General features: G+C 40.9%; 1 protein-coding gene across 4 annotated transcripts in view; it reads right to left on the bottom strand.

The window, feature by feature from the left end:
• Nucleotides 1–22,357, bottom strand: part of zc3h7a (zinc finger CCCH-type containing 7A) — an 84,619-nt gene that overhangs the window by 31,905 nt on the left and 30,357 nt on the right. For 3 of the 4 annotated variants that reach the window (XM_078418176.1, XM_078418178.1, XM_078418175.1), the window contains exons 3-11: nucleotides 14,567–14,606; nucleotides 12,880–13,074; nucleotides 10,552–10,710; nucleotides 8,079–8,159; nucleotides 7,934–7,984; nucleotides 5,744–5,783; nucleotides 3,731–4,020; nucleotides 2,675–2,879; nucleotides 1,282–1,346 (exon numbers count right to left, since the gene is read on the bottom strand). In XM_078418176.1, coding sequence (XP_078274302.1) covers nucleotides 1,282–1,346; nucleotides 2,675–2,879; nucleotides 3,731–4,020; nucleotides 5,744–5,783; nucleotides 7,934–7,984; nucleotides 8,079–8,159; nucleotides 10,552–10,710; nucleotides 12,880–13,074; nucleotides 14,567–14,606 — 1,126 coding nt within the window. The remainder of the gene's footprint in view (nucleotides 1–1,281; nucleotides 1,347–2,674; nucleotides 2,880–3,730; nucleotides 4,021–5,743; nucleotides 5,784–7,933; nucleotides 7,985–8,078; nucleotides 8,160–10,551; nucleotides 10,711–12,879; nucleotides 13,075–14,566; nucleotides 14,607–22,357) is intronic. The other variant, XM_078418179.1, reaches the window with a different exon arrangement.

Here is a 22,357-nt window from a genome sequence, read left to right as displayed (position 1 = left end):
AAATTTAACTTCTTAAATACCCAGGCTAGCAAATTCATCTACAAAAGCCAAGACAAAAGGCACTACAAAAAAACAATTGTCATGGCCTTTTTCCTCCAGGATTCAACACTCGCATAGAATTTTACTCTTGTCCACTTCCTCCACCTCTTTGCTGGGGTATTGTTCCACAGATGGGCTTGAGGGCTATAAAAATGGCAATAAACTATTCCTTATAATTGTTTCATAATTAACCCTTAACCCATTCGGGTAATCCTTGTTGCCTTTCTTTCTAACAGGCTCTTTTGCCTCTCACACTTTCACCTCTGCTTGCCTGTCGCTTTCTTTATCTGTCTCACATTCTTTTCATGTTCCCTATCACAGAATCAGAGAGGAAGACCGGTGCTGCAAAGAAAAACAAATTGAATTGACGTAGCAACCCTAAAGTCTAAAGTAAAGCAACCACGACATGATCAGATCAGAACACCTCAAAGTGCTTTCTAGAAAAAAACTAATTTAATAGTACAGAGAGAAAATTTGGTTCAACGTAGATTTCTCTGAAGAACTCTTTATTTCCATTTCATTACACTTACTCCATTTACCCTCCAAAGAAATTTACTTTTCAAAAGTGTTGAGAAGTATTACTTCAATTCTCCTGAGTGGTATAGTCCACATCCTAATAACCTGCTGTAATAAAGTAATTTTTAAACTCTCCTTTTATTATCTTATATTTGAGTGGTAGGAAGAAATAATATTTCATTAGTGGTTACCATTTCCCTGACCAATGGCAAAAACATCGATTTATTTGGTCAAAATCCATCACATTATCCCTGTACCAATTTTTTTTTTAAATTCCACACTTCATGAAGATTAAGTGACTTCAGCCTAAATTTCTTCTGCATCCTTTTTGTGACCCGATGTTCAGAATTCATGGACATTCATGAAACAGGAGTCCAGAATCAAGTCAACCAGTAAATTGTGTACATTTACTATAATGTACTCTGCAGTCCTACGCATAAGGATTGTCATTAAAATAAAACAAAGCCTTATCATCTCATCCTTGCCCTTATGAATCCAAGTGTTACTTTATCTATCCCTTTTGAACATTTCTACCAGTTCCCACCCAAAGGATATTGTCCAACACTTTATTGGACAATTGAATTACTTCTTATTTTTAGCTCACCATTTAAATTTACTTTATAGTTTTCAATAATTCATTTTGTTTAATTGGTCTGTTGTTGTTCTATCAAATTTCACCACTCGTTATTATAAATCTTGACAAGCGAAAATTATAAATGTACTCACAGACAAATAAGAAATGGTACCACTGTGTCTTCGAGCTCCAGCCCCCGTTCCAATATTCAGTTTTGCTTCCAAAGAGAAAATATGACAACTTTTGAAAATACTAATAGTATACTAAATAATATCCACTGTATTCATTTCAGCTGTGCAAAGATCCAGCAGTAAAATAAAAGTCTGAAAATCTATCTTCTCAAAACCCTTTGTTTAAAAAGAGTATTTAAAATCATTCTTGATTTTAACAAGAAAAATGGAAACATAAGTGGGGGAAATAAATCATTAAACTTTGAACCAGTTACTGTTTCTTTTCAGAGAAAAAGATGTAGCCTCATCAAGAATTCCTTAAAATCTAGTGTAAGAAATGACTTTTTCTACAGCTCGCAGATACACCCATGAGAGGATTTACCATTCAAGCCCTAAGAATCTTATTGTGTTCCATAAAATCACCAGTCATTCTTCACAACTTCAATGAGTATGGACCCAACCTGTTCAAACTTTCCTCACAAGACAACCTTTCCATACCCAGGATGATCCAGTGGGACAGTCCTTAAACCGTCTCTAAATAAATTTAGAACCAAGATCAGGAGAATGTTTTGTCACTTAAAGAATGGTGAAGCTATGGAATTCTTTACAAAAGGCTAATTCGTTAAATATATTGGAGAAGGAGGTTGGTGTACTTTGTAATGATAAAGGGATCATAATGTTAGGGGAGTAGACCCAACAGGCAAAATGACCTAGAGGGCTTGGGAAGAAAGGTTCCGACCCAAAACATCATCCATGCCTTTTCTCCAGAGACGCTCCTTGACCCGCTGAGTTACTCCAGCACTTTTTGTCTGCAGATCCTTCCCACACAGGCAGAGTGACCTACTGACTACCCATCCTATCTATGCTACTCAGAATTATACACCTCTAAGGTCACCCTCAGCCTCCCATGTTCTAGTGGGAACAAACCGTGTGTATCCAATCTCTCCTTATAATTACAGCCGTCCATTCTTGTCAAAATCCCGATGAACCTCCTCTGCACTCTCTCAAATCCTACAGTATGTTTCCCATAGTGTGGTGACCAGTAGCATACGTAACATTCCAAGTGCGGCCTAACCAATGCTTTGTATTGCTGCAACCTGGCACCCCAATTTTTATACTGAATGGCTCGACCCATGAAGGCAAGCTGAAGCAGAGAACCACAATGAAGATCCCCCAATCATGATGCAAGGAACCCATTGCATGATCAGCTCCAGTAAACACATGCAAACAAATTGTCACCCTTACAAAGCATAGTGAACACTCAACTGAGCCGAAGAACATTTTCACTGCATGAGTTTAATCATTTTTATTTCATATAAAAAATTGTTAATGGAAATTCACTGCCCAAATTTGGAAGTGTACTCGATATTCTTACCTCTTTGAGATTCCATAATAGGTAATGAGTCTAAAGAATCCATCCTGGATCCAAAATTATCATATGGCAGCATATTCATAGTTAATGAATAGACAGATGGTAGAGTTACTGAAGGAACATTACTACTTGTCACTTGAAGTGGTAAGGCAGAAGGCAGGTTGTCTGGCAAGCTAGATGAAATGCTTCCTTTAAGATTCATGGGTTCCTGTGATAAAAGTTGTAAAATAAATCAGGTTATTGTGGCTATCTCGATACGTAGCATCAACAAACAATGTTCTCCAGCGAAGCCGCCTGACCCGCTAAGTTACTCCAGAACTTGGAGTCCTTTTCGTTTTACATTAACGATTTGAAACTTGCATTTCCATACATAATGTGACATCCACTGTGGGTTAATCTTCTAGATTGTGTCCACGGAGAAAATGCTATAGCTGCAATGGCTGTCCAGCACCAGAAATTGGCAATTAAAGAAATTATAAATACTAGAAAATTGTTGAAAGTGGGAAGTCTTCTCCAGAAGAAGAATTATGCCACAATACCTGGCATGGGAATTAACAGCACTCTGGAACCACTAGCAAAATGCTATTATTCATGTGCATGGGTTGGAACCAACCATCAGTTGTTTTTGGAGCACAGGCAACACAAAAGCACACACTGGTCCTCAAAAAATAATAACCACAGGGACCATTTAAATTACTGGATAGCATCAAAAAAATTTTTTTTTTAAATCAAACACAATCACCTAGCATTGTTCAGGAATAACAAGGCCAATTGTAGTTCTCTATAGGCACAACAGTTTAAACAATAACCTTCACCAGTAACAGTGTACTCTTCTAACTACGTTACTTGGCAATTTCCAGATAAATTCTGGTTCAGAAATGCTCTCCAGAACTTAAACAGAAGTTGGAGGTGTTGAAAAAACGAAATCCTAAATGTCGAAATGCAGAAACAAGGAACTGCAGGTGCTGGCTTATGTTTTAAAAAAGACACAAAATCCTGGAGTCACTCAGTGAGTCAGGCATCTATCCTTTACTAAGAATACAGTTCATTAACTTTTACCATTGGGGTTTCTTCCACAGTAGACATTGAATCCAGCAGCTCATCCAGGTCCTCTCCTATCTTGTCTCCATCGGTAAACTCTACACATGCCTCAGGCACTGAATAAGGAACCCCTCCTCCATTCATTACTGCAGCCGTGGGAGGAATGCTTTTCTCTGACAGATGTACCGTAGGCGAGGTAGAATTCGAATTGGCAACTAGAATTGGTGGCGATTCACATGCAGCTTGAGGGATTTCATCCAAAGATTCAGGTATGGGAACCGGAGATTCACGACTTAATCCTGGGAAATCTACAACAAAAAAGGATGCAATATGTTTAATCTCAGAAAAGTTAATATTGAAAGGGAACAACATTTCATCAGGGTGTTTTACTAAATATTAGTCATTTCTGTGTGTCGACCTTTTTGCACCGTACAAGTTCAGAAGACCGTTTATAGAACAGAACCGGGGGACAGAATCAAGCCCTTTGGTTGACAGTATCTGTGCTGAATATGATGTCAAATTATACTAATCTCTTCTGCCTACCCATGATACATCCCCTGCATATTTGTGTGTCGATTTCAAAGCCTCCTAAATGCCACTATCCTAACTGCTTCCACCCCCACCCCTGGTAGTCTGTTCCAGGCACCTACCCCTCTTTGTAAAGATAAAAACAGAGAAAACAATCCACGTTTGTCCAACTTCTTATAGCTAATATCCTCTAATCCTGGAAAAATGCAAACACAGAGACGACGTTTGTTGGAATCTCGAGTATAAAATCAAAGTGCTGGAGGAACTCAGCAAGTCGGGCATCACTTGTGGAGGGAAATGGACAGATAAAGTTTCAGATTGGGCCCCATCTTCAGTCTCAACCCAAAACTTTGTTTGTTCATTACCCTCTACAAATGCCACCCGACCCATCGATTTCCATCAACTCTTCTTTTTTCACTCAGCATCCTGGTAGATTCTTTTGCACTTTCTCCAAAGCTTCCACATCCTTCCTGTAATGGGTTAACCAGAACGACACAAAATACTCCATATGCAGCCGCGCCAAAAAGTTTTATAAAGCTGTAACGTGGCTTCCCGAGTCTTGTACTCAATGGCCCAACTGGTGAAGGCAAGCATACCATATCCCTTTTATCCACTTGTGTTGATACGTTCAGGGAGCAGTGGGCTTGAACTCCAAGATCCCTCTACACATCAATGCTGTTGAGGGTCCTGCCATTAACTGTACACTTTCCCCTTTCATTTGACTTCCCAAAATGCAACACCTCTCACTTGCCCAGTTGAAACCCCATCTGCCAATTCTCTGCCCATAGATGTAATTGAACAGATCTCCCCGTACCATGCACGACTAGGCTTGTATACACTGGAATTTAGAAGGATGAAAGGGGATCTTATCGAAACGTATAAGATTATTAAGGCGTTGGACACGTTAGAGGCAGGAAACATGTTCCCAATGTTGGGGGAGTCCAGAACAAGGGGCCACAGTTTAAGAATAAGGGGTAGGCCATTTAGAACCGACATGAAGAAAAACTTTTTCAGTCAGAGTGTTGTGAATCTGTGGAATTCTCTGTCTCAGAAGGCAGTGGAGGCCAATTCTCTGAATGCATTCAAGAGGGAGCTAGATAGAGCTCTTAAGGATAGCGGAGTCAGGGGTTATGGGGAGAAGGCAGGAACGGGGTACTGATTGAGAATGATCAGCCATGATCACATTGATTAGCAGTGCTGGCTCGAAGGGCCGAATGGCCTCCTCCTGCACCTATTGTCTATTGTCTATATCATCAATCGGAAAACTGCTGTACAACTGCTTCCTCTGCAGAGTTTGCAGGAATTAGATAGTTAGATAGAGTTAGAGAGAGCTCTAAGGGCCAGTAGAATCAAGGGATATGGGGAGAAGGCAGGCACAGGTTACTGATTGTAGATGATCAGCCATGATCACAATGAATGGCGATGCTGGCTCAAAAGGCCAAAAGGCCTCCTCCTGCACCTATTTTCTATGTTTCTATAAATATGAAATCAAGTTTATTGTACCTGTTTCAATATCTTCAACTGAATCCAAACCATTGATGGCCTAGGGAGAAAAATAGAGAGAAAAAGAAATTCTGTAATAATGGGTAATAACTATATTCGCATTAAAAGGCAGCTTTACATTCTAACGTCTTGTACATTTTAAAAATTCCTTGAATATCCCATGACATAATTTTTATTATTTATCTCTTCTAAGCTTTCAAATTGATGCATCTGAACCAATTAATAGCATGCAATAATGTGAAAAATTGAATTGCCAACCACAATTATGACACGGAAAGGCACAAAATGCAGGAGTAACTCAGTGGGTCAAGCAGCATCCTGAGAGAACACGGATAGGTGACGTTTCGGGTCAGGACGCTTCTTTAGACTGTCCCTATGACCATCATCATTACCATCATCAGTATTATTACATGAAATAGGAGTAGGAAACAGCCTTTTGCCCCATGACCAGCGTCACCAATTTAACAAGATCATGGCTCATCTCCCATCACAATACTATTTTCCTCTGCTTCCCCTTTTATCCATCAGCTAAAAATCTACTGACCAGTAGATTTGCATGAAATCAATGATCAAGTCTCCACATTCACAAGAACACAAGAAAACAGCAAGGGTAGGTCACCAGTCCCTTCAAGGCTGCCCGCCAATTAATATGATCATGGCTATCTACAACTGGCTCAACTTTCTTCTATTCCTACGAGTCTCAATTCCCCGATATTTCAAATATTCATATATCTCCACTTTAAATATACCTCAAGATCTAGTCTCCACCATCTCAGTAGCAGAGAATTCCTCTCCAGGTCACACACCATCATTTATTGGAAATATATTGCCCCTTCTTCAACGTTGCCAACCCTGGATCTACCTATCCACCAGCACTATGTGAAGAACCATTATTAAAAGTACTGCAACAGTTCAAAATAATGTCTGACCACAACTCCTTGAGACAATGAGGGATCAGTAATGGAAGCTGTCATTTATTCAATGATACGCTGTTCTCATATGTACCCAGGTACAGTTCCATTCGTTTTTGCATACAATCGAGTAAAATCACACAGTAGACTTCACCTAGGCAATACACTTTGCCAATGAACAGCCCAAAAATAAAATAATACTTAGCATACCCTAATGATAATTTTTTTTTATTTTGCCAGGTTTCATTTATTTCACCTTTCCATGATGTGACCGTAGTTGAATTTTGCTGCAAATTTTGCCAGTTCTGTAGAACTACCCAGGGTGGGCGATGAGGACGTAAAGCAGCTCCCACCCTTTGACATCCTTTATGAGAAGGAGGCCCCATGCCGGTTGCGCTCATGGAAGCCTCTGCGCCCACACATGGAGAGTCTGGATGCAGTGGGCAATGCAGCACTAGCTGTCCCAGAAGGACTCCAGCCATACTTTGAGACCTGGTCACCACACCCTCCAGGCAACAACCTCCGCAGGAAGGCCTGGGTTCAACTGAACAGGCTACGAACTGGTGCTCGTCGCTTTGCAGCCAACATGAAAAGACGGCGCATTGCAGACACTGACCTCTGTCCTTGTGGTCAAGTACAGACCAACAAACATGTTCCAAGGGAATGTGCTGTTATCAAGTTGGGATAGTGGGCAGGGAGGTCCTGCCTGCCCACTGTCCCAACTTGATAACAGCACATTATCCCTGAGTGACCTCCCTGCCCACTGTCCCAACTTGATAACCCCCAATTAGAGACTTACCTCACCAATTGCCACTTTTGATTGTTGTAGTTGACATACGAATAAATAAGCACCTTTCCAATTCTAGCAACTATGAGACCAGGATGGCATTTGCCAACATTGCTCAATACCAGAGGCAGGAATTTGATAATGATGTTCTGTCGAGGCAATAAAGTACATGGCTTTTGCCTGGTACGTGCAATAGACCGAAGACCCAAAGTGCTGCTTGGAAATATATTAGGCTGTTTCTATGACGTTTTGTTATTGAAATTTATGAAGCAGCCTTTTAAAAAAAAGTTTCAATGCTACAAATAAAATGAGGCATCAATGTCTAATCTTATCATAATACTCTTCCCCTGACATTTTACATCACCCAATGTATTAAAACAAGAGAACTTCAGTGTAAACAGACAGTAATGAAGCAGTCAATGCCAAAATCCCCCAGGCATATTTAATACAAACAATAGAAAAAAATTAAGCATGCCAACAAGAACACCCTACTTGTTTAGAAGATTCAACAGAAGTACTGGAACTGGCAGCAATTATTGGAGGCTGCAAGATAAAGACAAACTTTCAATTAACAATAAGAGTACAAAGATTAAAAATGGAAGTTAATTGCAAGAAAATTAGGATAGAACGTGTTCACCTGGGCTCGAACATAAGCTTTCCGAATTTTTAATCCTAATTTCTGAGCCAACTCCTGGGTTAATTTTATTACAACATCATCCTGAAATATAAATGTAAACAGAATTTTTTTGTTTTGTGTTTAAAAGCCATTCAGTTAAGAAAAAATGGTTAAGATGGTTCTATATTAGGCAACTAAAATGAGATAGAAACAGTATAATGTTAGATATATCTGTAATAGAAAACCAGCGATGATGCTGGCTGATACAGAGTGTGAAAGCTTGTTACTCACAAGTAATACTTCTGGAGGAGATAATGAAGAAGAGAGAGAGAAAACAGCTGGAAAGAATAGGGAGAATCAAAATCTTTAAAATCTAAAATAACACTCTGTGGAATAGGCAGCATCTCTGGAGAGATAAAAGCGGAAAGTTAACATTGACTCCATTTACACCTCACGCTGCCTCGGCAAGGCCACCAGCATAATCGAGGACGAGTCACACCCTCTTCTATCGGGCAAAAGGTATAGAAGTGTGAAAATGCAGATCTCCACGCCGTTTCTTCCCAGTTGTTTCCCCCCATTCCCCCCAAACCCCATTCTCCTGCTTTCTTCCCATAACCTCAGGCACTCGCACTAATCAAGAATCTATCTATCTCTGCCTTAAATATATCCGCTGACTTTGCCTCCACAGCCTGTGGCAAAGAATTCCACAGATTCACCACCCTCTCTCTGACTAAAGAAATACCTCATCTCCTTTCTGAAAGAACGTCCTTTAATTCTGAGGCCTCTAGTCCCAGACTCTTCCACTAGTGGAACCATTCTCTCCACATCCACTCTATCCAAGCCTTTCACTATTCTGTACATTTCAATGAGGTCCTCCCCATTGTCTTTCTGCTGACTGGTTAGCACGCAACAAAAGCTTTTCACTGTACATGTGACTAATGATATTACAGGTATTTCATAAGACTTGGCCAGTTCTGAGAGCAACTCAAGTGAGACACAGTGAGTGGAGATATTCTTGGGATGAATCAGTAAGAGGAATCACAAAAAACTACCAGATAGGTCTAACAAGTTTGGAAGGAAAACGGCATTTTGGCCTTTATTGCAAAAGAGTTGGAATTTATTTTTAAACAGATTTTGTGGCAATTGTACAGGGCACTGGATGTCGTCTCTGGAAGACTGAATAGTTTTTATCCTCTTACCCCAAAAAAATACATAGTATCATTGTAGATAGTACAAAAGGACATTCACCAGTCTAATTCCTGAGGTGAGTTGGCATACAGAGACTGACTGACTCAATAGTTTGTGCCTGCATTTCTTGGAGTTTAGGAGAATGAGGTAACCTTATTCAAAAACAAGATCCCAAGAGGACTTGACAGGGGATTGTTCGAACATTTTCACTGGTGGGGAAATCTCGAACGGGGATATAACTAAAAGATAAGTGGCATGTCTTCAAAACCGAGGTGCATAAAGATTTGTTCTCGCAGATATTGTTGAATTTATGGCATACTCGGTTCCAACGGGTGGTGGCAGCTGAATCATTGCAAGTATTTAAAGTGGAGATAGATAAATATTTGATAGATTGAGGAAGGTGGTATGGGGAAGCACCACAGAAAGGAGTTGAGACAACATAGATGTCACAGTGTCATAGGGGCGGCACAATGGTGCAACGGTAGAGTTGCTGCCTTACAGCGCCAGAGAACAGGTTTGATCCTGACTACCGGTGCTGTCTGTATGGAGATAGTACATTCTCCCTGTGACCATGTGGGTTTTCTCCCACACTCTAAGGACGTACAGGTTTGTTGGTTAATTGGCTTTGGTCAAATTGCAAACTGTCCCCAGTGTGTAGGATAGTGTTAGTGTACGGGGTGATCGCTGATTGGCGCGGACTCGGTGAGCCGAAGGGCCTGTTTCCGTGCTGTATCTCTTAAATCTATAGATCAGCCGTGATCATATTAACTGGTGGGGGCAGGCTTGAAGGTCTACACCTGCTCCTATTTTATTGTGTGCTGGTCTTCCTGTGACCACATAGATTTCTCACATATGCTCCCAGCTTCCTCCCACTTCCAAAGATCGGCTGGCATTTTAACAAGCAGATGTAAAATTGACCTATACTGGGGGTATAGCAGTAAATTTCCTCCAGTATAGGTTGACAGCAGGAGAAATAGGTGGAGATTTTGAACATGAGAGAGAGAGAGAGAGAGAGAGAGAGAGAGAGAGAGAGAGAATAAGTAAAGTGGTTACAGGAAGATAAATAGAGAGATAGGACAAATGGGATTGCCTTGAGTGCCAGCTATAGATTCAATGGGTTAAATAGAATCATGTGTGGAAAGGAATGCAAATTCTGAACATGAAATAATAAATTATCTGTATTTCACTTCTAAAATTGTTTCACAAAATACTTTAAAATGAATTAACAGTATTAACAGATTCAAAAGCATCGTTGAGAATATAGTTATTAGACTACATATGGAAATCTGAATGGTATTTCTCTTACATGTGGCACAGCTAGTGAACACTTTGCAACAACATCATAGGCTTCTTTATGCCTTCCTAATTCTTTCAAAGATTTTCCTTTTCGAAAGAGAGCTCTGTAATTATTATGATTCAGTTGCAAAGCTTTGTCACAATCCTCTAGTACTTGATTATAGAGACCCTGAAATTACAAATAGCACAAAATAAAAACATCATGTGGACAATGAACATGATTTGTTTTGGCATTCAACAAAACTTGGCTGTAAAATGAGTTCATGATCTTGTTGGAAGAGTCATTGCTTGGACAAAGGAAGGAACTGAACTGGGATTACTCGTGTCAAAAAGTACAAGAACACAAGAAAATAGGAGCAGGAGTAGGCCAACCGGCCCCTCGAGCCCGCTCCGCCATTCAATACGATCATGGCTGATCCTACCCCAACCCCCTTCCCACTATCGCCCTTCTTCCCACCCAAAAGAACTGTGTGATCTCCTGGGAGAGGCGAAAAACCGGATAAAAACCCAGGCCAATTTGGGGGAAAAATCCAGGAAATTCCTCTCCGACCCCAAGCTATGCGATCGAAACTTGTCCAGGAGATTACTCAGGTCTTACTATACTAACAATAGCTCATGTCCACTTCCCTGCCCGCTCCCCGTAACCCCTAATTCCCTTGTCTATTAAAAAACTATTTCCGTTTTAAATTTATTTAACGTTCCTGCATCCACAGCTCCCTGAGGCAGCGAATTCCACAGACTAACCACCCTCTGAGTGAAGAAGTTTCTCCTCATCTCAGTTTTAAAAGAGCCCCCTCTTATTCCAAGACTAAGCCCCCTAGATCTGGTCTCCCCGATCATCGGAAACATATTTAGCGCATCCACCCGATCAAGGCCCCTCACGATCTTATACGTTTCAATAAGATCGCCTCTCATTCTTCTGAACTCCAATGAGAAAAGTCCCAACCTACTTAACCTTTCCTCATATGTCAACCCCCTCATCCCTGGAATTAACCGTGTAAACCTTCTCTGCACTGCCTCCAGAGCAAGTACATCCTTTCTTAAATATGGACACCAAAACTGCACACAGTATTCCAAATGCGGTCTTACCAATACTGTATACAGCTGCAGCAAAACCTCCCTACTTTTATACTCTATCCCCCTGGCAATAAAGGCCAAGACTCCATTGGCCTTCCTAATCACTTGCTGCACCTGCATACTAACTTTTTGTGATTCCTGTACTAGTACCTCCAGGTCCCTTTGTGTTGTATTACCACGCAGCTCCTCCCCACTTAGAAAATAACTTGCCTTATGATTTTTTTTCCCAAAACGCATAACTTCACATTTATCAGTATTAAATTTCATCTGCCAAGTCGCTGCCCACTCTCCTAGCTTATCTATATCCTTTTGCAGGCTTTTTCAATCCTCCTCACTCCCTGCTTTTCATCCCATTTTTGTGTCAAAAAGTACATACCCAAGCAAAAAAAATAGTGTAGAAACAAAGAACTGCAGATGCTGGATTATACCAAAGATAGACACAAAGTGCTGGAGTAACTCAGTGGGACAGGCAGCATCTCTGGAGAAAAAGGAAGGGTGACCCATCCTTTTTCTCCAGAGATGCTGCCTGCAGGGGCCATTTGTGTTTAGATGTAGATTAGATGCCAACATATAGTGTATGCTTTACTTTGATTATGTATGAAGTTTTTATGGCTCCTTTTAATGTTTATTAGTAATTGTTTTGTGATACACGTAGAACAATTAGGGGCCGGTGTGTAGGAGCCATGTGTGTTTACTAGCTGTATTAGCAGATTATATTATTTTGTATCTTGCTGTATTATTTTTGGACACTTGGGGATTGTTGCGAGATGAGTACATATATGGACTAGGAGGAGCCAGAATTAGGAGTATAATTGGAAATACAGAGACATGATGTGTCAGACACGGAGAAGCTGTGGCGGAATACAATTCTTACCAGACTTATGACGGGAGAAATACTAATCTGTTTGTATCACTACTTCAATAAACGACTAATTAAACTGAAACTTCGTGAAAATCTCTCTGTAGTTGGTCTGCGTCAAGAACGATCACTCCACTCCTCTGTGAAGGTGGCAAGTGGAGAGGACTTCAGTGGGAAGGACTGAAGTTGCCACAACACTGCCTGTCCCACTGAGCACTTTGTGTCTATCTTCAAAAACAAATTAGTGTTCATCTTTACACCCAGATTTCTTTGAACCAAAATTACATGATAAATTTGCCATTGCAAACAATAATTGAGAAGTCTTAATTCTTCCCAAAGACATTTAGATAGTTGGTCAATGGGCAATTCGACCCATGTTACAATTTAAAAAAAAAATCTTACCATATTCAGATAGCATGCTGCACGATTTGCATAAAGTTTCTCTATGACGCCATTCACAATATTGATTTCTTCAGATGCATAATCAGCCACATTTAAAGCTTCGGTATATTGATTCAAAGCCTCTGCCCAGTCGCCTTCTCCGAACTTATCATTTCCTTCATCATATAGGTTTTTCACAAGTTCTTGAAGAAATATCTATAAGGTAAGTTCAAACATTAAGTTGCACGTCTAGAAAAAGCCTGATTAAATAGCTGCTCATGCAACTCGCTACTCATTATTAGTTTTCCTGTGATAAAGCATCATTGGGTTTGCTAGTATGGATCCTCAAGCAATATTTCTTGTCCTTCTAGACCAAATGAGAAATGATCTTTCGGCATTAGCCGTCTCAGGAGGTAACACATAACAGGCTTCAGTTCAGAGAAGGGTTGTAAACCGTTATCGACCACACTAATCTTTTATTTCTTCCTCTTTGTTGGTGGTCACAATGCAGGTTTCAAATGTGTTCATCCCGAGAGATTAAAATCCTGGGAGAGAATTAGTTTGCAATGTATACTCCAGAGGTCGCATTACTGATAAATTTATTATTCCCATTAGCAATTCAGACCATGAATGGTTCGCTTTCTTGATACATCGAACCATTAATCTGAAATGCTGATTAATTTTTTCTCAATATTTATGTTTATTGCCATTACTCTTAAATTTCCTGCTAATGAGATTTGATTTTCTTTTTCACACGTTACCTGATCAGGCATTTTATTGGAAAACATGCCAGTGTGTCAGTTAAAAGACAATGTCCGTTGCAATGGATTTGGGCCATCTAATTTTTGCAATGTGACTCATATATATAAATCTTTAAATTATACAATGCTCAAGCAGAAGCAGACCATCACACCATGTGCAGAAGTTTCTTATTGGATGACATACTTCCATGCTTCAAAACGAGATGCAACACAACAAGGGAGATGAGAACCAGGTTTTCTTTTCCTAGTCATGGTGGACTGAAAACCAATTGGCATGGGTTGCAGACCTCTTTGGAAAATTGTCAAAATGGTCTGAAGAAGGGTCTCGACCCGAAACGTCACCCATTCCTTCTCTCCAGAGATGCTGCCTGTTCCGCTGAGTTGCTCCAGCATTTTGTGTCCATCTCACTTTAATCACCAGTTTGAATGAATGGATAGAACATCCAATAGTCACTCGTGCCTTGCATCCTTTCCCATCTATCTTTTCCTTTTACCAAGCAGTCAAGAGCAGGGATTATATCTGCCCCCAAATAACTAAAAAGGTGCTCCTCAGCTTTACTTCCGAGAAATCCATCGGAAACCGAAAATATTGTACGTCGAAATGCATTTAATACACACGATCACGTGGCCGGAAGCGAGCTGCGGCTCGCTACCGTTTGCACCATCGCAAAGTCGAAATATCGCAAGTCGAAGCATCTGTACGCTCGGATTTATTACACTACATAACTTATGCAAGTTGGGAATTCTCATCAACCTTAGTCGTGTTTACCTCCACCACCATTAATTTAACAGTAACATTATTTATTTCTCTGCTCACAGGGCATTAATGTCATTGGCAGGGCTGGTACTTCTTGTCCAGCCTTAATTGGGGAAGCAGTTAGGAATAAATAACCGAGGAAAACGTTAGCTGAATACACATTAAAATATTTCAAAGACGTTTATTTTACCTCATACTCCCCATCTACTCCAGGGTAGGGTAATGTAGACCTGCAAAAGAAAACCACCTTTTTATTTATCTGATTCACACAAACCTTTCTGGCTCCATTTCTCCCATGAATGGGACAACATAAAATTGCCTTTTGTACCCACCAGCATTTCCCAGTGCCCTTCAGAAAATGTAGAACAAAAATAAAATAATTTCTTTAAATCTTTATTCAGTGACATTATATTTTTCATCAATAAGAGCATTAATTAGCTTCATACACAACTTTAATTTTAAGCAAAACATTTTTTGGAGCAAAAATTGCTTAACTCATAAAATGTGTTGAACTTTATTTTAAACGGTGATCTTACTTACAAAAGATGTGTCACTGGTGACAAAATTAGACTATTGGGCAATAAAGATGAATAGAGGGGAAAAGACCAAATCAAAGACAGAATGCAGGAAAAAGAAAAAAGGGGAAAAGTAAATAAGAGGATAAAAAAGGAATAATGCATGACAAAACAGATTGTCCACTTAGTTGCACATATCCTGGATTTAAACTGCCCTGTTGTCAGTGGGCTACTTTAGAGTTTCTGGACTGGACAAGACCTTCTCGCAGTCAAACTATTGGGTGAGTATGCATGTATAATAATAAAAAAGTCAGCTGTTGTGATTCAGACAAAAGGCACATGCAGATGAGTATGCACTGACCAAACTCAATAATGAACTCCGTGAGCTACACCTGGGCATCAAGAACCATCAGAAAAGCATCAAGAACCATCAGAAAGGGTCTTGACCCGAAACATCACCCATTCCTTCTCTCCCGAGATACTGCCTGACTCGCTAACTTACTCCAGCATTTTGTGTCTATCTTCGATTTAAACCAGCATCTGCAGTTTTTTTCCTACAGATCAGAAAACATGCGATCACTATGTAAATATTTCTTGCCTATTACATTTGCATCTTTATAATGACACAAAGTTCTAGCACAAAAGCCTTCAAATTCTCCTCCTCTCCAGAGATCCTGCCGAGTTACTCCAGCATTTTGTGTCCACCTTCATTTTAAACCAGCATCTGCAGTTCTTTCCTACACATTTTGTCTGCTCCATTGCGAAATATCCTCAAGGTATGTTTGCTTAAGAAGTTTTCCTCCTCTCCAGAGATGCTGCCTGTCCCGCTGAGTTACTCCAGCATTTTGTGTCAGCCTTAAAGTATAATTGGCCAATATGAAATTTGATGAATTCAACCTATCGTAAAATGTTGAGATGGAATAAAGAGAAACTATTTCCAAAGGGTGATAAATCAATAAGGGCATAGACTTTTTTTTAAAAAGATTTTTTTTTTAAAAAGCAGAATTCACAAGTGAATGCACAATATGGAACAATGGGTGCAGTTTGAAAGGTGGATTTCAAAATAGAACTGGACTGATGCTTGGAGGAAAAAAAAGCAGCGGGAAATGGGAAAGTGTGTGTGTGCGTTAACCGATTTTGCCACCAAAAGAGATTTTCTTTTATACAAGTCTGTGTTGTGTAAAGGAAAACAGACAAAACAAAATCATTATTCTATTAGAAGGATCGACAGATGACCAAAATGTAAAGGAAGATTGCAGCAACAATACACCGTAAATGGAAATTAAGGCAGGCATCTTAACCAAAAGAGCCAAACTAAAATGGCGAGATTACAAACAATCTTGTGGAGCCACTGGACCTGGCCAGGAGGAGAGGAAGGCCGTGGTGACCTAGAAGAAAAATTCATCGTCCTGGGCTCAAAGGTTGTCCTCCAATTGATGATTCCCCTAACTGTTAAATGCCCGATGCCATAGAATGAATGTGATAGAGGCAATTGAGAGATAGAGGTAGCTATACTTGACATGCAAATACACTGACTGGAGTTTAGAGACACAGCATGGAAACAGGCCCTTCGGCCCACCGAATCCACACCGACCATTGTTCACACTAGTTCTATGTAACTTTCACATCCACTCCTTACACCCAAAGGCCGATGAACCTACAAACTTGCATGTCTTTGGGATGTGGGATGGAACCGGATCACCTGGAAGAAACCCACAGTCACAGGGAGAATGTGCAAAGTCCACACAGACAGCACCCGAAGTCAGGATCAACCAGGGTCTCTGGAGCAGTGAGGCAGCAACTCTACCGCTGCACCACTGTGCCACCATGCAAAGTTGTCATTGGAGTTGTGCAGGCTAAATTGGGACAAAAAAAAACAAAGACGGCTCCACAAAGATGAGCCAGAAAGGAGTATTAGTGTTGAAGAAATGCATGTGATACTTGAAATAGTTGGTACATGACTGAAATGGTAAGATCAGCTGTAGACAGTTAAGTACAGCTGCCCAAAGTAGAATATAAACCTTAACTTGTGTATATGCAGAAATATTCCAATTACCCTCAATTTAAATGCATTGAAAAATGTATTAAAATGCACTATTCAAGAGCTGGAATGTTGTAAACATCCCATATCCACAGGAGGTTTAGCTGATCACCGTGACCTTGAAGAACGCCGTGCAATTACTGTGGAGAAAATGGAAATCTATCTTGTGTTTCAAAGCTACTGAGGAAAAATAACACAGCCGTTACTGGCTAATGATCAAAGATTTTTCACAACAAACAAACTAAGCAAATCAGTTGGATGGGGCTAGGCACAACTTGAAATAGAAGTGGCGAGCTTTATTTATTATGTACAGTGAGTAATTAACTGCAAAATTCTATTTATTTTCAAAAGTTTTCTCTCCATTATCAAATGAACAGCAACAAAAAGACATGGGCAGAGGTAACAAAGTCTATAATAAGCATTTCTTGGAGTGCAAGAACTGTGTAATGATGTAGTTAGCAAGTCCAAAATGATTTGAACCTTAATTACAAGGTACAATGCAATAAAGGGTTACCATGTCAGACTGTTATTTATTAACTTTATTAACTGTATCTCTGCCCTCAGCAGCACAATCCCTTCCAAACTAATCTCTGAACTCCTGGATCGAAGAGTCAGCACCCTTCTCTGCTACAGCATCCTTGACTTTCTGACCAAACAGACCACAATCCGTGACGATAGATAACAATTCTCAATAACATAGTCCACAGAGAAGAGGTCTTACCCCCCCTGACTTTACTCTCTGTACACTCACGACCGTGCAGCCAAATTCTGCACTAACTCAGCTATAAGTTTGCAGACAACACCACTATAGTGGGCCAGAGGCCGAACAATGAGGACACAGAGTACAGGATTCACTTGGAGCTCTCAGTAATATGGTGTCAAGACAACAACCTCTCCCTCAATGTTAGGAAGTCAAAAGAGCTAGTTATTGACCTCAGGAAGCATGGTGGAATACATGCTCCAATCAGTATCAATCGTGCTGAAGTGGAAACGGTTGTGAACTTCAACAGTGGTGCAGCGGTTAAGTTGCTGCCTTACAGCACCGGAGATCAGGGTTCGATCCTGACTATGGGTGCTGTCTGTACAGAGTTTGTACGTTCTTCCTGTGACCTCATGGGTTTTCTCCAGATGCTCCAGTTTCCTCCCACGCTCCAGACATATAGGTTTGTAGGTAAATTGGCTTTGGTAAAAAAATGTAAATTGTCTCTAGTGTGTAGGATAGTGATAGTGTAAGGAGTGATTACTGGTCGGCATGGATTCGGTGGTCCGAAGGGCCTGTTTCCATGTTGTATCTCTAACGTCTAAAATTGAAAATCTCATGCCTTTACTTCTTCAGGAGACTCAGGAAGTTTGGCACTTCTCAAACGACTCTTACCAACTTCTACAGATGCATCGTAGAAAGCACCCTATTGTATTGCAACATATTGTGTTGCAGTACAACTTAGTTCGGGAACCATTTGCCCAAGACGGGAAGAAATTCCAGAGTTGTGGATGTGGCCCAGTCCATCACGCAGACCAGATTTCCCACCATAAACTCAATCTATATTTGAGGAATATTCGGGAAAGCAGCAAACATAATCAAGACCAATGCCTTTGTCCCGCCCCCGACATCAGTCTGAAGAAGGGTCTCGACCCGAAACGTCACCCATTCCTTCTCTCCCGAGATGCTGTCTGACCTGCTGAGTTACTCCAGCATTTTGTGAATAAATACCTTCGATTTGTACCAGCATCTGCAGTTATCTTCTTATACTTCTTAAACATAATCAAGAACCCTTTTCTGCACTGGACCAAAGCTAAGCTAGCACAATTTACACCCAATATAGACTCCACGTGTGACCGTTGCAGGCAGAACCAAGCCACTTTAATTCACATGTTTTGGGATTGTCCTAAGTTATCTAATTTTTGGCAATTAATATTTGATATGCTCTCCCAAACTACCAATGAATCTTTGGAACCATCAGCCCCCCTTGCTTTATTCGGTGTGGTAACACAAAATCTTGCATTAAATAATAATAAACGAAATCTTTTGTCTTTTGCCACGATGGTGGCCAGACGACAAATCTTGATCAGATGGAAAGATTGTAACCCTCCAACATTTGCACAGTGGATTAGGGATATGTTGTATTTTATTAAATTGGAGAAGATTAGGTATACTGTTAGGGAATCAGCTGACAAGTTTACATTGATATGGCAACCTTTTCTTAGTTGTATTGATGCTTTAGGCTCTGATAATTTTATGGTTGGGTAGCGTCTTTGATATGAGTGTATGTAATTAAGAGTGGAATTGAAATATTAGAATGGTCCCTGATACGTCTTAACATTCCGATTTTTCTGCTTCCCTCCTCTCTGGGGTTTTTATTTTTTTATTTTTTTTATTTTTAGTATATTGAATGGTATTGCGGGTGGGGGGTGGTGGGTGGGGGGGATACTTATCAGCATTAATGTGTTCATGCATTGAATTATCAAAGCTGTATTAATAAAAATCAGGAATAAACTTTGTTTTAAAAAAAAAGAACCCTTTTCGTGTCGGTATCCTTCATCAGACTGATTGCAGGGGCAGGAAGAGAGCTAGAAGAGAGGAGCGGCAGGCCAAAGTGTGGCAGATAATAGGTGAATTCGGGGAAATCTCTGCCTCAGAAGGCGGTGGAGGTCGATTCACTGGATGCATTCAAAAGAGAATTCGATATAGCTCTTAGGGCCAGCAGAATCAAGGGATATGGGGAGAAGGCAGGAACGGGGTACTGATTGTGGATGATCACCCATGATCACATTGAATGGCAGTGCTGGCTCGAAGGGCCAAATGGCCTACACCTGCACCTATTTTCTATGTTTCTATGTTTTCACCCCAGTCATTCCTTCTTCTCCCCTCTCCCGTCAGGCAGCAGATAAAAAAACTTAAAAAGCACGTGCAACCAGATTGAGGAACAGATGCTTCCCCTCTGTTATCAGACCACTGAACAGTCCTCCTGTAAGTTAAGAGGTAGCCTGAACTTTCCAACCTGCCCTCATTACAGATACTGGACATTTTCCTCTATACTTGTAATGCTACCCTGCCGAACCACTATTTTCTGCACTCTTCTATTCTTCTCACTGCGCTACCTGTTGTACTTGCGTATGGCTTAATTGTACTCATGTAGAGTATGCTCTGATTTATTAGGAGAACATGCAAAGCAAAGCTTTCTGAAAGAAGCCAGCTGAAGTGTGCCCAACCAGGGCTTATGCGCTGCAAGGCCTCAGTACACGCGATCATAATAAACTAACACCAACATCCACAGGGCACGCCTAATGTGCTAAATTCTGTCTGCACTCGGACAATGTTCAAAGGTCAGTTTATCGTCACGTGTACCAATTAAAGTACCGTGAAACTCAAATTACGTCTTAGCCCATTCTTCAATAGCCTGAACGTCAGAGACACTTGTAACACTCCCATTACATCACCGGTCTGACAGATTAAGCCTAGGGCTGTGCCTTTGCCAAGAAAGTGTTTATTCTCAGACTTGTTTATGCCTTGTCATGTGACACCCATTCACGAGGAGAGAGCATCAGTGCACAAGCCCTGGCTGACCACACTGCAGCCAGCTTCATTCACAAACCTGCCACTCGATCAGTTCCAGGTAATTACAGACCTGGTGGGAAGAGGAGAAGCCAATGTGGGTGGGTCACCACTGCCTGGACATTCCAGACCATTGGGATTTTTCTCTTAAAGTCTGTTTATCATGCACACAAGTATAGACAATAGACAATAGGTGCAGGAGTAGGCCATTCAGCCCTTCGAGCCAGCACCGCCATTCAATGCGATCATGGCTGATCACTCTCAATCAGTACCCCGTTCCTGCCTTCTCCCCATACCCCCTCACTCCGCTATCCTTAAGAGCTCTATCCAGCTCTCTCTTGAAAGCATCCAACGAACTGGCCTCCACTGCCTTCTGAGGCAGAGAATTCCACACCTTCACCACTCTCTGACTGAAAAAGTTCTTCCTCATCTCCGTTCTAAATGGCCTACCCCTTATTCTTAAACTGTGGCCCCTTGTTCTGGACTCCCCCAACATTGGGAACATGTTTCCTGCCTCTAATGTGTCCAATCCCCTAATTATCTTATACGTTTCAATAAGATCCCCCCTCATCCTTCTAAATTCCAGTGTATACAAGCCCAATCGCTCCAGCCTTTCAACATACGACAGTCCCGCCATTCCGGGAATTAACCTAGTGAACCTACGCTGCACGCCCTCCATAGCAAGAATATCCTTCCTCAAATTCGGAGACCAAAACTGCACACAGTACTCCAGGTGCGGTCTCACCAGGGCCCGGTACAACTGTAGAAGGACCTCTTTGCTCCTATACTCAACTCCTCTTGTTACGAAGGCCAACATTCCATTGGCTTTCTTCACTGCCTGCTGTACCTGCATGCTTCCTTTCATTGACTGATGCACTAGGACACCCAGATCTCGTTGAACTCCCCCTCCTCCTAACTTGACACCATTCAGATAATAATCTGCCTTTCTATTCTTACTTCCAAAGTGAATAACCTCACACTTATCTACATTAAACTGCATCTGCCATGTATCCGCCCACTCACACAACCTGTCCAAGTCACCCTGCAGCCTTATTGCATCTTCCTCACAATTCACACTACCCCCCAGCTTAGTATCATCTGCAAATTTGCTAATGGTACTTTTAATCCCTTCGTCTAAGTCATTAATGTATATCATAAATAGCTGGGGTCCCAGCACCGAACCTTGCGGTACCCCACTGGTCACTGCCTGCCATTCCGAAAGGGACCCATTTATCCCCACTCTTTGCTTTCTGTCTGTCAACCAATTTTCTATCCATGTCAGTACCCTACCCCCAATACCATGTGCCCTAATTTTGCCCACTAATCTCCTATGTGGGACCTTGTCGAAGGCTTTCTGAAAGTCGAGGTACACCACATCCACTGACTCTCCCCTGTCAATTTTCCTAGTTACATCCTCAAAAAATTCCAGTAGATTTGTCAAGCATGATTTCCCCTTCGTAAATCCATGCTGACTCGGAATGATCCCGTTACTGCTATCCAAATGCTCAGCAATTTCGTCTTTTATAATTGACTCCAGCATCTTCCCCACCACTGATGTCAGACTAACTGGTCTATAATTACCCGTTTTCTCTCTCCCTCCTTTCTTAAAAAGTGGGAGGGAATTATTTATATATATATATAGACCAAAATATTAAATTACAACGCTGAGCAGTGTTCCAGTTCGTCTTTTTCTTTTTAAAAAAACCTTCTTTTCAAAGAGTAAAGTTCTAAAGTTCTAAAATTCCTAAAGTTCAGCAATTGTTCAAATTAGGCGCAGTCATGTAAAACACGGCACCGATTCAAACAAGTCATCAAATAGGAAAATACAGGCTAAGGCAAGAAACTGCAGCCATTTGATCTCCTTCAAAATAA

This window comes from Rhinoraja longicauda, chromosome 21 (assembly GCF_053455715.1).
Source record: "Rhinoraja longicauda isolate Sanriku21f chromosome 21, sRhiLon1.1, whole genome shotgun sequence".
NCBI classification, from domain to species: Eukaryota; Metazoa; Chordata; class Chondrichthyes; order Rajiformes; family Arhynchobatidae; genus Rhinoraja; species Rhinoraja longicauda.
This window is presented reverse-complemented; position numbering and strand designations above follow the sequence as displayed.